General features: G+C 33.1%; 2 protein-coding genes across 2 annotated transcripts; both read left to right on the top strand.

Annotated features, from left to right (window-relative positions):
- The first annotated feature begins 2506 nt into the window (after positions 1 to 2506).
- On the top strand, positions 2507 to 4196 carry UCNL (AGC (cAMP-dependent, cGMP-dependent and protein kinase C) kinase family protein). The gene has a single exon (XM_022038382.2). The coding sequence runs from the start codon at positions 2594 to 2596 to the stop codon at positions 3884 to 3886; it is 1293 nt and encodes a 430-aa protein (XP_021894074.1). The 5' UTR covers positions 2507 to 2593; the 3' UTR covers positions 3887 to 4196.
- A 4634-nt stretch (positions 4197 to 8830) lies between these two features.
- Positions 8831 to 14551, top strand: LOC110811884 (uncharacterized). Its single transcript, XM_022038498.2, has 12 exons — positions 8831 to 10134; positions 10700 to 10902; positions 10992 to 11189; positions 11402 to 11473; positions 11721 to 11816; positions 11911 to 11990; positions 12085 to 12160; positions 12388 to 12598; positions 12717 to 12913; positions 13123 to 13228; positions 13315 to 13404; positions 13636 to 14551. The coding sequence occupies exons 1-12, from the start codon at positions 9630 to 9632 to the stop codon at positions 14373 to 14375; spliced, it is 2574 nt and encodes an 857-aa protein (XP_021894190.1). The 5' UTR covers positions 8831 to 9629; the 3' UTR covers positions 14376 to 14551.
- Positions 14552 to 14903: the final 352 nt, after the last annotated feature.

Here is a 14903-nt window from a genome sequence, read left to right as displayed (position 1 = left end):
AAAATTCAAAATTAAATTAATTTATATAAAATTAATTTTTTTTAGATACAATCAAACTATCTAAATGTGTAAATTCATATAGTGTGAGCCAAAAAAATGTTAAGAAACTTAGTTAGGGTTTAGGCCTAGAGAGGCTCTTCTTTTGTTTTCTTTTTACCCATAATTATTGATGTACTTTGGAGAAAAAAAAAACAAATAATTGAAATGGAGATTGCATTAATAATTTTGGGAAAAAGGAACAAAAGAAATAAGTGAATAATGACAAATTGAAAAATGTTAGTGACTTATATGGGGTACTTAAAAAAGGAATTTTAAGCTATAGTTTATAGGTAGCCTTTTTATAAACTATATTCTAAATGTAAATAGTAATTTAATTGTAGGTGGGGAATCTCTAAAGATTGGAAAAATCAATTGGGTTCCTCCTCTAAAGTATAAATTACAAGGAGCATTCAATCTCGAATATATCCATATATATATATATATATGTATATGTATGTGTATGAGAGAGAGAGAGAGCATACAAGGGTTTCGATTAAAATTGTTAAATTAGTGATTGTTAGGACATATATACGTACATATATGTGTAAAGGGTTGATGACCAGCACCACCTAACACGAACCCAATTCACTAATTCTACTAAACAATATGTTTAAATTACATTAATTAAATTCGTATTAGTGTTAATAGTATAGTCATGATTTCAAACATTGGATTTTGCAAATCAAAATTTTGATTCCTTAGTTAATGTGATTAAGAAATCATCATCGTGTCTACCATACTCGTCCGTGGGGTTATGTTTGTCTCCAATTAGTAAAATATTAACGGGTGTATATAATATTATTCTTTTGGATATTATACGTAGAAGAAAATATTTTTCATAAATACCAAATTTATTTGTAAATTGAATATTTATTAATTTGTTTATTATAACTAAATACTTTTTAAACTTTTAATTTTTTAATAAAAAATATATGTGTTTATCAATAAGTGAGGAAAATATCACTTAAATTAATTATTAATATTTAATATTTTTTTTAAGAAATTAATTAATAATAATAATAATAAATCAACTATTCAACATGTGCTATCTGCATCGTTCTCCTTTATTTCAGAGCCTCTTGTGTAAGCAACGAGGATAGAGTCCAAAATTATATATATATATAATATAATCGACAAAATTCCAAAATAAGCTCATGACCCCTATACATTTATAGCTTATAAATCATTGTATAAAGAATTTCAATTATTAATTTTAAAAGTTTTAAATATAATAAAATCACCCTTTAAATTAAATCACCCTTTAAATTTATTTTTTGTCCTCACTTGTACCAAAAATCATAATGGAAATATATTATAAGGTATAAACTATATGATTTATGTGATCGTCCTCTAATAAAATCATTAAATTTTTTGCTTGAGGTAAAGTCAAATTTATTTCATTATTTTTTAATTTTGGGTGCATCCCAATTATTTTTTTCTTAGAGAATTTAATTAATTAACCGATTAATCATTTAAGAAGTAATTATAATTATTCGAACCAACATTTATTTTTCAAGAATTAAAACATTTAATAATTTTATTTACAAAAAAAATGTTGTATATAGAGTGCACGTCCACATTAATTCGGGACCTTAGATTATGGGAACCTCCCCCCCCCCCATGTGAGTACCCGCCCGCACAACCTTAATCTTCTTTTGTCTTTTGTTTGGCTCCATGCATCTTTCTCTTTAATTATATATATATATATATATATATATATATGTATATGTATATGTATATGTATGTGTTTACACGTGTGCATGGCTTTTTAATTGTTTGCCCAATTTGTTAATTTAGAAGGAAAAAAAAAAAAAAAACCAACTCATTACACTTGTAAATTGAGATCTCACCATATGGGTAGCACTAATAAATGTTGTATAAATCATACTATAGATTATTATTTATTGTCCATGATGGTACGACCGTAAGGACATTTTATTTTGTATAATCATATAATTATTGGGCGGCCGTTTTGTTGTTCGTCAATTTTCAATTTCCTATGATCTATATAGATATGTAGATTGAGATAATTAATTATTGAACTACTAGTAGAATATATATACATATATATATATATAGGCGAATAAGAATAAAAGAAGGTGGTATCTTTTTATTTTCTTTTAATAAAAATAGTAACTCAAAATAAAAATAAAATAAAAATAAAAATAAAAGTGCAATGGATGATGGCATGTAAGAAGTAGAAGAGAGCTGTAAAGCTAATAACAGCAATTATTATTATTTTTGTATTTTTCTGAAAATTATAATTATCTTACTCTCAAAAGTCGCGAAATTAAAACAATAAAACTAAATTTTCAACCTCACTTTTTTGTGTTTACGACTTTAATTATTTACCGCCGAGTAAAAAACTGAAAACTAATTAACTGAAAAACAATAAACACTTTCACAAAACATACATTTGAAGACAACAAAAAAAAAAAAAAACAAAAAAAACTATATAAGCCAAAACCCAACGCTGAAACCCATCTCTCTCTCTCTTTCTGTTTCTCTTTCTCCCTTCCAAGTTTTTGCTTTTTTCTCGTTTCTCTTTCTGAAAATGGAGACACCATCATCGCCACCTCCACCACCGCGGTTATTACCGGAGATGGAGCTCGATGACATCAGACCTCTCAAAATTCTCGGCAAAGGCGCCATGGGTACGGTGTTTCTTGTGCATCGTACGGTGTCCGACCCCGATGCCCGCTTCCCCTTTGCTCTAAAGGTCGTCGACAAGACTGTCTCACATTCGAAGCGCGACGCTGACCGTCGTGCCCGGTGGGAAATCCGTGTGTTGACCCGTTTGTCTAACCCGGAACCGCATCCGTTTCTACCTCACCTCCTTGGTTCTCTCGAGACCGACGACTTTCTCGCCTGGGCTGTTCCTTACTGTTCCGGCGGTGATCTTAACGTTCTACGCTACCGTCAAAACGACCGTGTTTTCTCCCCTACGGTCATTCGTTTTTACTTGGCGGAGATCGTCTGCGCCCTCGAACATCTCCATAACATGGGCATCGCTTACAGGGATTTGAAGCCGGAAAACATCCTCGTACAGCAGTCTGGTCACGTGACTCTAACGGACTTCGACCTTTCACGTAGCTTGGCCAAGCGAACCGTCGCCGCCGCCGCCTCCGCCGCACCGGGCATTCAAGAAACAGAGCAGACCCGACAACGAAACAATAACAAAAACCCAATCGAGATTCGCCGGAAGCATCACCGGAACCTCTCCCGATGGATCCCCACCGTATCCGACGCCAAAAAAGGGTTGAGGAAAGCGAAGTCGGCTCGTGTCAGCCCCGTAAGCCGACGCAGACTGAGTTTCTCCAACGGGGAGCGATCCAACTCGTTCGTTGGCACGGAGGAGTACGTTTCCCCCGAGGTGGTTCGTGGGGACGGACACGAGTTCGCTGTCGATTGGTGGGCTCTCGGGGTGTTCACGTACGAGATGCTTTACGGTACGACGCCGTTTAAGGGAAAGAACCGAAAGGAAACGTTTCGAAACGTCGTGAGCAAGGAGCCTCAATTCATCGGTAAGCCCACGGCGTTAACGGACCTAATCGGACGGTTGCTGGAAAAGGACCCCACAAAGAGGCTCGGCTACAACCGTGGCGCATCCGAGATCAAGCAACACGTGTTCTTCAAAGGCCTAAAGTGGGACCTCCTAACGGAAGTTTTGCGGCCTCCGTTTATCCCCAACAGGGAAGAGGGTGAGTTGACGGAGAAAGTAACAGAGTGTGGGCCGGATATCAGGGAGTACTTCCAGAGATTACGTCAACCGCCGTCAGCGCCACCCTCGCGATTGCCGTCGATTTCATCAGACTGCCAGAAAAACGTTTCGTTTGCGGAGTTCTGACCCACGTGTGAGAGTTGACACGTGTTAGGGGTAGTTCAGTATTTTTCAGTTAGTGAGTTAGTGTACATACAAATAAAGGGTAGAAAGGTAGGAGGAGAAAAGTGAAAAGAATTTGGTATTTTAAAAGCTGCCAAATGGGGTTATATACGCTGTAATTTACCGTGACCTGTCTCACGCGCTACGCTTTTGGCGTTTGGGTTCACGCACTTGGTGCCGGTGGAGATTGCAATTTGTAAGAAATTGTGTTGCCTCTTTGCAAATAAGAAAAAGTTCCATGTCTTTGTAATAAAACCTTCACTATTTATCTCTCTCTCTCTCTCTCTCTCTTTTATAATTAATATATATATATGAAAAATTTGACATGAGAATATGTACTCCGATATCAAAATACATTCATGATAATTGAATTTGTTAATAATTATTTTTAATATTATAGTTTAATATTCTTAAAATATAATAATTTTATAATTTATTTTAACTTTATTCATTCTATCAATATATCTTTTTTTATAACAATTATTTATTATTTTAAACGTTCTTTTATTTGACTTTAACACTTATAAATCGACGAAATACTAATTTTTTTTAAAAAATACAAATAAATTTTAAAAAAAAAAACACTACTGGGCACTTGAGTGGTTCTTATGACCTAATTAAATTGGGTTTACAAATATAATCTATGGATTTTGTTAGTACATGTGTATATCTATATTTTGATTATATTTATAAATTATAATATATTTTTTTTCCTACCTTCATTTAAAATTAAGAAGAATAAAGGGGGGTGTTGACATAATTATGAGATAATAGAGGGGCCACCCGTGTGCAAAAAAAAAAAAAAAAAAAAAGCATAAAGCAAGTTTACTTTGAGACTGTACGCTCACCTTTTTACGGTAAAGTAAATAAAAAGTATACTTTATTAACAACGGAGTCCCTACATTTCAATAAAATTATATTCTGTACATTTCTAATGATGCCTCGCACGAATTTTCCAATATTTTATTTTAAAATAACAAAAATATTATTTTAGTATTTGAAAATTCGTCATTAAATTCACTTTTTATTACTATTTGTTTGGTTGTTTGTTTATTTATTTATAATTCGTGAATTTTAATACAATTACAAAAATTACGGTAGAAAGTAAATTATTAGCATTATCAATTCATTTATTACGGATGGATGTTTGGGAACGATGAACACGTGCGCACAATTGCACGTGCATGCATTGTTAGTTTAATATAATTATTACTTAGTTTTAAACTCTAGAGATAATCATAATATTACTTGTTGAAATAAAATAAAATAAATTAAATTAAAAAATTAATTAACTTTACAATTAGTTTTTTATTTATTTATTTAATGCAAAATTAAAATTCTCGACGTGTAAATTCTTCGCTGCTTATTAATTTTTTTAATTTTTGTCTCTCTTCGTAATAATAATAAAAAAAATTTATGTTATGCGGTTGAAAAATGATTCTCACGTTATATATAAGAAAATAAAAAGTTTATTACGTTAAATTAATTAAAAATGTTAGCCTTAGCCTTATAATTTCTTAGAGAGAAACTTTATATTAAATGGAAATTTAAATTAAAAAATATGGTTACCAAGGTAGCAAGTGACCTTTTGGGAGAAATTTTTTTTTGTTTGGGAGTGAGATAGGGACAATAGTGGAGACCAAATTAAATGAAAGAGACAATTTGTAATGTAGTAGGGTGGGAAATTAAATGGGACTCGCCCTAAAATATGTAGGCATCATATATATATATATATATATATGTATATATATAGATTTATGGGGTGTGCTTAGGCATGCCTTTATTGGATAGGGACAAGTGAGAGTACTTATACAAGGGTGGCCCTTACAATTCTCTTCTTCATGCAGCACGAGGTCCCATTGACAGATTGTTTCGAGCACTATACCCTTTTTTTTTCCTCCCCATCTTATTTTCTACTTCCTCACAATATACACACACATATATATATATTTATGTGCATATGATGCGCGCCTATACGGGAAGATTTGTATATATATGTATATATATATATGGGTATGGTAGGTTTTGTTGGAAAACATGAATATAAAATAGCTCTATCCATATATATGTGTGTGTGTGTGTGTATGTACATAGTTGAATTAATAATGTAGCTTTGAGCTTTCCTTGGAAACCCCCGAGTATATGAGAATCTCCCTTTTAGCAAGGAATTCGATCCCCATATGTACTTGTCAAGGCCGGGCCAAGGGCCCAAGGGAAGAACAAGCCCATGGACTATATATATATAAATATTATATCTATATATCATATATATATATATATATATATCCATGCATGTTTATGATAAATGGGTTCTTTTGAGCCCATAAAAACAGACCCATTATCCATTATCTCTTACCGCAAGAAATTATATATATATATATATATAGAATATTTATATACACACAATGTTGTCCAATGATATCAATTTTAGTTAATTGAGTTGGGCCCACTTGCGATATTTGTAGTTGATTGAGTTGGATTTGGGCCCCCACTACTTTCTTCTGAGGCTGCGGCAGCTTCCCTCTATCTCAGGGCTTGGGCCAATTTAGTGCTTAAATTAAATCTTTAATTTATCATAATTATATATATATATATATATTGTGTAAATTAAATTGTTATTTAATATGGTAACAAGCAATTTTAAAATTGTAATTAAAATCTCAAAAAATGTGAACTTAAATTTAATAATATTATATTTTAACCCCTTTCTAATAAAATAAACTCAAAAAAACGTTCAGTGGTAAGCTTGGTTGTATGTATATATATGTATGTATGTATGTATGTATGTATGTATACATTATAAAGAAAGGTTTTAGATGTTGTTGAGGAGGGTGATGCATTGTATATACAATGAAGGAATGACAGGTACTTACGACCAACCAAGATGGTATCACTACACATCAATTCAATCTCTGCACTCTTCCTACTTATATATAAACAATTCGTGCATACATATATACGTATATGTATATGTAATACCTATAATATATCCAATAATCGCTCAGGCTGCATCATTTTCTATGAACGCCCATGATGTATTAACTACAACTATATCTTAATGTGTATATATACATTCTTTGTCTGCCTGTTATCGTCATCCATTTTTGAGAGGCATGCTGATTAAGTTTTGTTTGTAGTGAAAGCCACTCTATCCCTTGACAAAGAGATAGGATCTGTTTCATGTATGTATATGCATATATATAATGTTTTTTTTTTTTCTGTTTGATATAGATATATATATGTACGTATATATAAATCTCTGAGTGCGAGCTCTACTTGTCTTCCAAGAGATTTTAAGCTTATATTGCTTCTTTTGAGGTTTGGTAATGAAAGGCAACTTCCTCCATTTGCTCATATACATATATATATAATATTATATATGCACACAATCTGCATCACTGCATATATATATATATATACACACACACACACACACACACACCCACTTGGGTATAGGTCCATAATGTTTATTTATGAGAGTTTGAAATAATAGAATGGCCAGCAAATAATTTTTATATATTAATATATATTTTTTTAATATATAGTAATATATTGAGCTTGCTTTTAAGTAAAATTGGTAATTGAGATTTCTATTTTAAACTACAATTTAAATAATTATAATATTAGTTTATATATTAATTATCGGTAAACATTATGTAAAAAAAAAAAAAATTGTTCCAATAATAAAATATTATTTTTAGATTTTGTAAGCATTTTAATTAGGTGTTAAATAATTGAGTTATAAATATTGGAGTATTTTAATATTATATAAAATAATATAATTTAGTGGACTTATTACACTTTTAAACCAAAAAAAAATTATAAATTTAAAATTATATACATATATTTTTTATAAAACACAAAAAAAAAAATAAAAAGGTACAAACTATTGAAGTAATTATTTTCTATAAGTATTATTATTACGTTTAAGATATATTTATTGTTTTAAATTAAGTACGAATATCGTAATAATACTTTAAAAAAGATTCACAATTCTAACAAAATATTTATTATTCTTAAAACGAACTTAACGTCACAGTTCTAATAAAGTACGGTTCACAAGTTACTAAATTTAAAATTTATTTTTTTAAATATTTATGATATGTCGTTAGATTTTAATTTTTTTTTTAGAAAAAAAAAAAGAAAATTGCAACTTGTTTCTTAATTTATGAACTAGCTAAAAAAAAAAAGGTATGCCTACTTGTATATTCTCTTGAAGTTATATTCTTTAGACTTATATATATATATATATATGTATGTATATATGTAATTATAGCTTTATTGTCTTTAGAAAGTGGAACATCTACTAGCTGGCAAGATAAACCTATTTTTCAATTCTAAGAAGAAGAAGAAGAAGAAGAAGAATTGTATGATTGAATTTCTTCCTCCCTCCTTTAGACAACTTTTTAAAAATAAAAATAGTCTCCAAAGTTTTAAGTATTTTATTTAATTAGATTAAAATCTGGTATAATCCAAATAATAATCCACGAGCATTTTGTTTTAATTGGTTACTTGTGTTTTATAATGAATAGAATTGTTAATTAGCCAGTGATTATGGATTAATTAACTTATAATTAAGTGTGTGATTAATGTGAAACATTATTACACGACACCAAACATGTCGCTGTACGATGATAGTGATTGGTAGACTTTGACATTCAAGTTGTTAAACTAAAAAAAGTAATCATTATGAATTTGTGAAAAATATCGTAATTAACTTTCGTAATATTATAAAAAATCAATTATATATATATATATATATAAACTTATGTATAAGAAATACAATTTAATATAATTAAGAATTCTGCTCTAATTAAATTTTGATTAATTATTATTTTCTTAAATTCAAAATGAAATAAACCCTCTGCGTAACGTAACGTAACAGCTAAAACTGGCTTTGTTTCTGTTTTTCGTTGCAGTATAAACTGTCTCCTTCTCAATATTGAATCCAACAAAACCCTTGAAAATCACCACCATATCCGTGATTCTTTTCTGTCCTTATCCGTCTTCTCTCTCCCGCTTCCCTGTAAATTCCTCTCTGAATTAATTTTTTGTTCTTCGATTTCTTTTGGGACTATTACCCAGTCCCTTTTTCAATGAAAAGTATTTCTTATCTTTCACGAGATGCATTTCTGATAGATGTAGCTCGAAATTGTCTGCGACACTTTTTTTTTTTTTTTGTCTATATATATAGAGATGTCGCATGTGATTCTGCGCTGAGTTCAAGCTTTTAACTATCCAGCTTGAACTATCTAACAGATTTCTGGAAGTTCCAATATAAGTTCGATGCTTGTTTGATCACTCTGTTTATTTAAGTTATTCAAATTGGGGTTGATTTTATTGACAGTAACTTTTTACTTGTTTGTTAGAGATTTTTATGGTTCATGCTTTAATTGTTTCTAAGTTTTGCCATTTCAGTTCACGTTTTAATTGCTTCATGCTTCATAGGAATTATGGTTTAGTTGGTTATATATAGGCTAATTTGCTACCAATTTCATATATGTTTTTCAAGTCCAGCTTTTGTCTTCTTCTAATTTGCCCTATCAGTCCCATTTCTGCAATTTTTTAAAGATTAGTTAACAGATTTCTCAGTTTCTGAGTCTGGGTTTTCCAAATCTCATCACTCTTCGAATCGTTTTTCTTGAATTTGATCCTCTTTTTGGGTAGCAGAACCATTTTTTAATCTGGGTTTTTTTTTTTCATAACAATGAAAGGTTTCTTGCTGTTAAAACCATTTGTTCTCTTCTTGCTATTGCATACTGTTGTGGCGAAGGAGTGTACGAACCAGTTTCCTCAGTCCCATACTCTTCGATACGAACTCTCCACTTCGAAAAACCAGACATGGAAAGAAGAGGTGTTGGGTCACTACCACTTGACACCAACTGATGATTCGGCTTGGTCTGATTTGCTGCCGAGAAAGATGCTCAAGGAAGAAAACGAAGTGAGCTGGGCAATGGAGTATCGCAAAATCAAAAATCCCGGCGGGTTCCAAGCGCCCGGAAATTTTCTTCAGGAGATTTCATTGCATGATGTCAGGTTGGATCCCATGTCGGTGCAGGGACGAGCACAGCAAACAAACTTGGAGTATCTTTTGATGTTGGATCCTGATAATTTGGTATGGAGTTTTAGGAAAACGGCTGGATTGCCAACTCCAGGAACTCCTTATGGAGGTTGGGAAGCCCCTGATACTGAGCTCAGAGGTCATTTTGTAGGTATATATTTCCTCTCTGCCTCCTGTTAATCTTAAGAAATTTTTTTTGATGAGTATGTTGTTTCTTTAATTTGTGGGTAATGATTCTCTTCTTTTTTACTTCCCAAATTCGATTAGATTCCCTCGAGAATTAGGAGATGGTGTCCTAAAGGAGACTTTTTGGAAGTTCAATGAAACTTTTTTGTTCTAAAAACAAAATTTGGGCCCTTTTTTTTGGGTATCCCACACGTTTCTCTGGGTTCCTGTGTATTCTACTAAGGTAATTTTCTTATTCAGTATTGATTTGAATGGAACAAAGAAGAGAGATAAAGCATGCTTAAGGCAGCCAACCTGTTCCCTTTTCTCTGAAAAATAAGCATATTTTTCAAAAGCTTTCTTCTTTATTTCAAGGACAATGTTGAAATGCCTTTGTTAAGCTAGTGAAATTTTGTTACATTGTTGGGACTATACCAGTGTGTTTTCAATGGATTATGTTCATTGATGTTACAAGAAGCAAATTCAAGTTTCCAAGACATTCTTGTTCAAGCTTTGTTAGCTTAGTCTCCCTGTATTTTGACATTTTGAAGGCCATTACTTAAGCGCAACAGCACAGATGTGGGCTAGCACTCACAATGATACTCTCAATAAGAAAATGTCTGTAGTGGTGGCTGCTTTATCAACCTGCCAGGAGAAGATGGGATCGGGATATCTTTCTGCTTTCTCCTCTGAGCTATTTGATCGTGTTGAAGCTCTTCAGTATGTCTGGGCTCCATACTATACCGTTCATAAGGTATAGTCTAGTTTGATCTATTCTTTGCAATTTAGCTAGTTTTGTTGTAATATGCTTATGATTAGCTTTTGATTTGTTGATGATGACAGATCTTTGCTGGTCTCTTAGATCAGTATATCTTTGCTGGCAATGATCATGCTTTAAAAATGGCAACATGGATGGCTCAGTACTTTTACAACAGGGTTCAGCATGTCATAACGAAGTACAGTATTGAACGACATTGGCAATCTCTTAACGATGAAACTGGTGGAATGAATGATGTTCTTTACAGATTATTCAGCTTAACGGTGAGTAAATTCATTTGTATGATTCCGTTGTCCCTATCTGGGCTTCTGTTAACACAATTGAAAATTTCTTTTTTACTTGCCTGGTTCTGTATCAGCTATAGCAGCTAGGTTTTTGCATTATATGTAGGTGTGAAGTTATCAAAAAAAAAAAAAAAAAAAAAGAAGAGAAATCTTAAGCTCCTGACGCAGCCCTCTCATGATGTTTTATGCAGGGAGATCCAAAGCATTTATTGTTGGCTCATCTTTTCGACAAACCATGCTTTCTAGGATTGCTTGCAGTTCAGGTAACTGACATATGGTTTTGTTTTTCTGGTCATAGGCTATTGTTCTCTGATAATGTTGGACCTTTAAGTAGTCCACTAAAGAAACTCTATCCTGGTAAGAAGAGAAAATAAAAGGGTTAATGAAAAGTAGTGTGACAGAGGTTCAATGAGAGAATCCTAGTTCGTAAAATGCTATACAGAGAAGGGTTAATGAAGGGTACATTTCTAGATAACGTTATCAGACAGTTCTTTATGTTTTTCCCTGTAGGCTGATGATATAGCTGGCTTCCATTCCAATACCCACATCCCTGTTGTTATTGGATCCCAAATGCGTTATGAAATCACTGGAGAACCACTTTATAAGGTAACTTTCTTGAGGATGCAGAGTTTTTGTCATCTGAAGTGGGAGATGGCTGTTAAGATCTCTTATAAAACTTTTCCTAATATCATTGTGCCAGGAAATAAGCACATTCTTCATGGAAACTGTTAACTCTTCTCACAGTTATGCAACAGGAGGGACATCATACAATGAGTTCTGGTACTAACATTAAGAATTTAAAGCTCACATTTCTTGACCGTTAAGGTTTGGTTCTCTATTATCCGTTGACACTACTTTTCTAAACTATGTGCAGGAGAGATCCAAAGCGATTGGCAAGCACTCTTCAAACTGAAAATGAAGAGTCGTGTACAACCTATAACATGTTAAAGGTAATCTCTTGAATTCAAAGATGTGATCTTTCGGTATGTAACGACAACCTTGATTTTTTCTGAGACATGTAACCATTATGTCCCTGTGTAAATAAGATATCTATATCTAAAAAATCATGATTTCTTTAAATGATTTAGCATTTTACTTCTCTTGTGCTTTTTGTGGGGGTTTGCCATACAAAACCAGTTTGATGGAAAATGTTCATCCTACATATTTGATTATGCAGGTTTCTCGGAACCTCTTTAGGTGGACAAAAGCAGCAGCATATGCAGACTACTATGAACGTGCCTTGACAAACGGTGTGCTTGGCATCCAGAGAGGAACAGAGCCTGGAATAATGATTTACATGCTACCACTAGGTCCTGGGTCTTCCAAGGGCAAGAGCTATCATGGATGGGGGACAAAGTTTGATTCCTTTTGGTGCTGCTATGGTACAGGTATGGTCTATCTACTACATCCAACTTTTGCTTTTTCTCAATTAGTATATCTGCTTTCTTCCATATTTTGTTGAGTTTATTCAGTCTAATGATTTTGCTTTCTCTAATATTATTGCAGGAATTGAATCGTTTTCAAAGTTGGGAGATTCCTTATATTTTGAAGAGAAAGGAGATAATCCTAGTCTTTACATCATCCAGTATGTATCAAGCTCAGTTAATTGGAAATCAGGGCAAATTTCCCTGAATCAAAAAGTTGATCCAGTTGTTTCTTGGGATCCATATATGCGAATAACAATCACATTTTCTTCGGAAGAGGTAACTAGCAAAATTAATTTGCTATGGATGATCTTGGGGTTTACATGAGTGTTCCATTATCCTAATGGAGATATCATTGCTATCTGCCTATTTATCTTAGAAGAGAGCTTATATGGCTGTAATATATACTTATAAACGAGTTTTTTACTGCATTATTACTTGAAAACAAAGACGAGAAGTTAAATTTTCTTCCAAACTGATTCTTTCAGGGGGTAGACAAATCATCTACCTTGAATTTGCGGATACCTATTTGGACACATCCGAATGGTGCTGAAGCGAAATTAAATTCTGAAACTTTGCCTCTCCCACTTCCAGGTATCACTCTGACTAATCTCAATTATTCTTTTAAATATGTAAGTCTTGTACATTTGAATAAAATTTCATTCCTTTTCCCTTTCCAGGTAGTTTCCTACCAGTTACTCAAAGCTGGAGTCCTAATGACAAATTAACACTGCAATTACCTCTTAGCCTAAGAACTGAGGCCATTAAAGGTACTTTCATGGAAGACAACCCTGTTTCTAAAGATGCACAAAACACCTGTATATCTTTTCTAATTCTCAATTCAAAAACTCATCTCCCCCTAATCAGCTCTTTGAATCTTCTTACTATTTTTATAGGATTCATGTTCACAAATTTGTAAAGAAAATTGCTTTTTTACTATGATTTGGCCATAGTTTGTTATGGATGAAGTGTTCTGACAAACTTTTCTGGGTAAAATTCAGATGACCGCCCCGAATATGCTTCCTTCCAAGCAATCCTTTATGGTCCTTACCTTCTTGCGGGTTACAGTCATGGCGATTTGGACATCAAAACTGGATCGGTTAGTTCTCTTTCAGACTGGATCACTCCCATCCCCCAGCGCTACAATGAGTACCTGGTTACCTTCTCCCAACAGTCTGGAAACTCTAAGTTTGTCTTGGCGAACTCGGACCAATTGATTAAAATGGAGAAATACCCTGAATCCGGCACTGATGCTGCTGTCGATGCAACATTTAGAGTCATTTTGAGTGGACAAGCATCAAACTTTTCAAGCCTATCAGACTTAATTGGCCAACAAGTCATTCTTGAACCATTTGATTATCCCGGGAAGGTTCTACTTCAAGAATCAGACGGTGGGATTTCAGTTGGTAACTCTCCTGCTGAAGAGGATGCTTCCAGCTTCCTGTTAGTCACCGGATTGGATGGGAAAGATGGAACAGTGTCATTGGAATCCCAAAGCCAAAAGGGTTGTTTTGTGTACAGTGGTGTGGACTATGAGGCAGGTGCAGGCCTGAGTCTCAGGTGCAAAGACAAGAAGGGTGGATTTAATAACCAAGCAGCCAGTTTTGTAATGAAGAAGGGACTAGTTGACTACCATCCTATCAGTTTTACTGCAAAAGGGGCCAAGAGGAGCTTTGTTTTGTCACCATTAATGAGCTTCAGAGATGAATCATATACTGTTTACTTCAGTATTTACCAGTAACATATAAGTATATCTAGGGATTCAAGTTTCAACAAGTCGATTATGCTATTATTATAGTTTTTATTTTTGAAAATATGTTATTAATCTATTGGGTCTCTATGAAAGCAAATTGCTGAAGAGACGATTGTTTTTGCTTTGCAACGTTCTCATTCATTTATTTATTTTTCATTACTTTTCTTCCTGTTCTTAGCTTCTTTCTTTTCCTTTGGTTTGCTTGTTTCTTGAACATTTGATTTTCCTGGGGAGGTTTTACTGAAAGATTTTGGAAAATAAGAACAGACCAGCAAATAACAAATTTCTGTGAAATAGCAATAATTCACAGAAGAATTTAGAAGAATAAGGAAGCAAATTGTCTTCTAGGAGATCAACAAAGAAAAGTGTACGTATATGCTTACATAAAAATTGAATCTGCTAAAAATCAGTCTGCAAGTCCTACCACTATGCCCATTCAGAAACCTTTCTTTCATGCATGGTCCCGTTGAGGTCTAGAGAGAGAGAGAGAGAGAGAGATTGTTGTTCGTTCAAATA

Source organism: Carica papaya, chromosome 3 (genome assembly GCF_054855325.1).
Source record: "Carica papaya isolate Zhongbai chromosome 3, ASM5485532v1, whole genome shotgun sequence".
In the NCBI taxonomy this organism is placed as follows: Eukaryota; Viridiplantae; Streptophyta; class Magnoliopsida; order Brassicales; family Caricaceae; genus Carica; species Carica papaya.
Note: the sequence above shows the minus strand (reverse complement) of the source record. Positions and strands in the feature narration are given on the sequence as shown.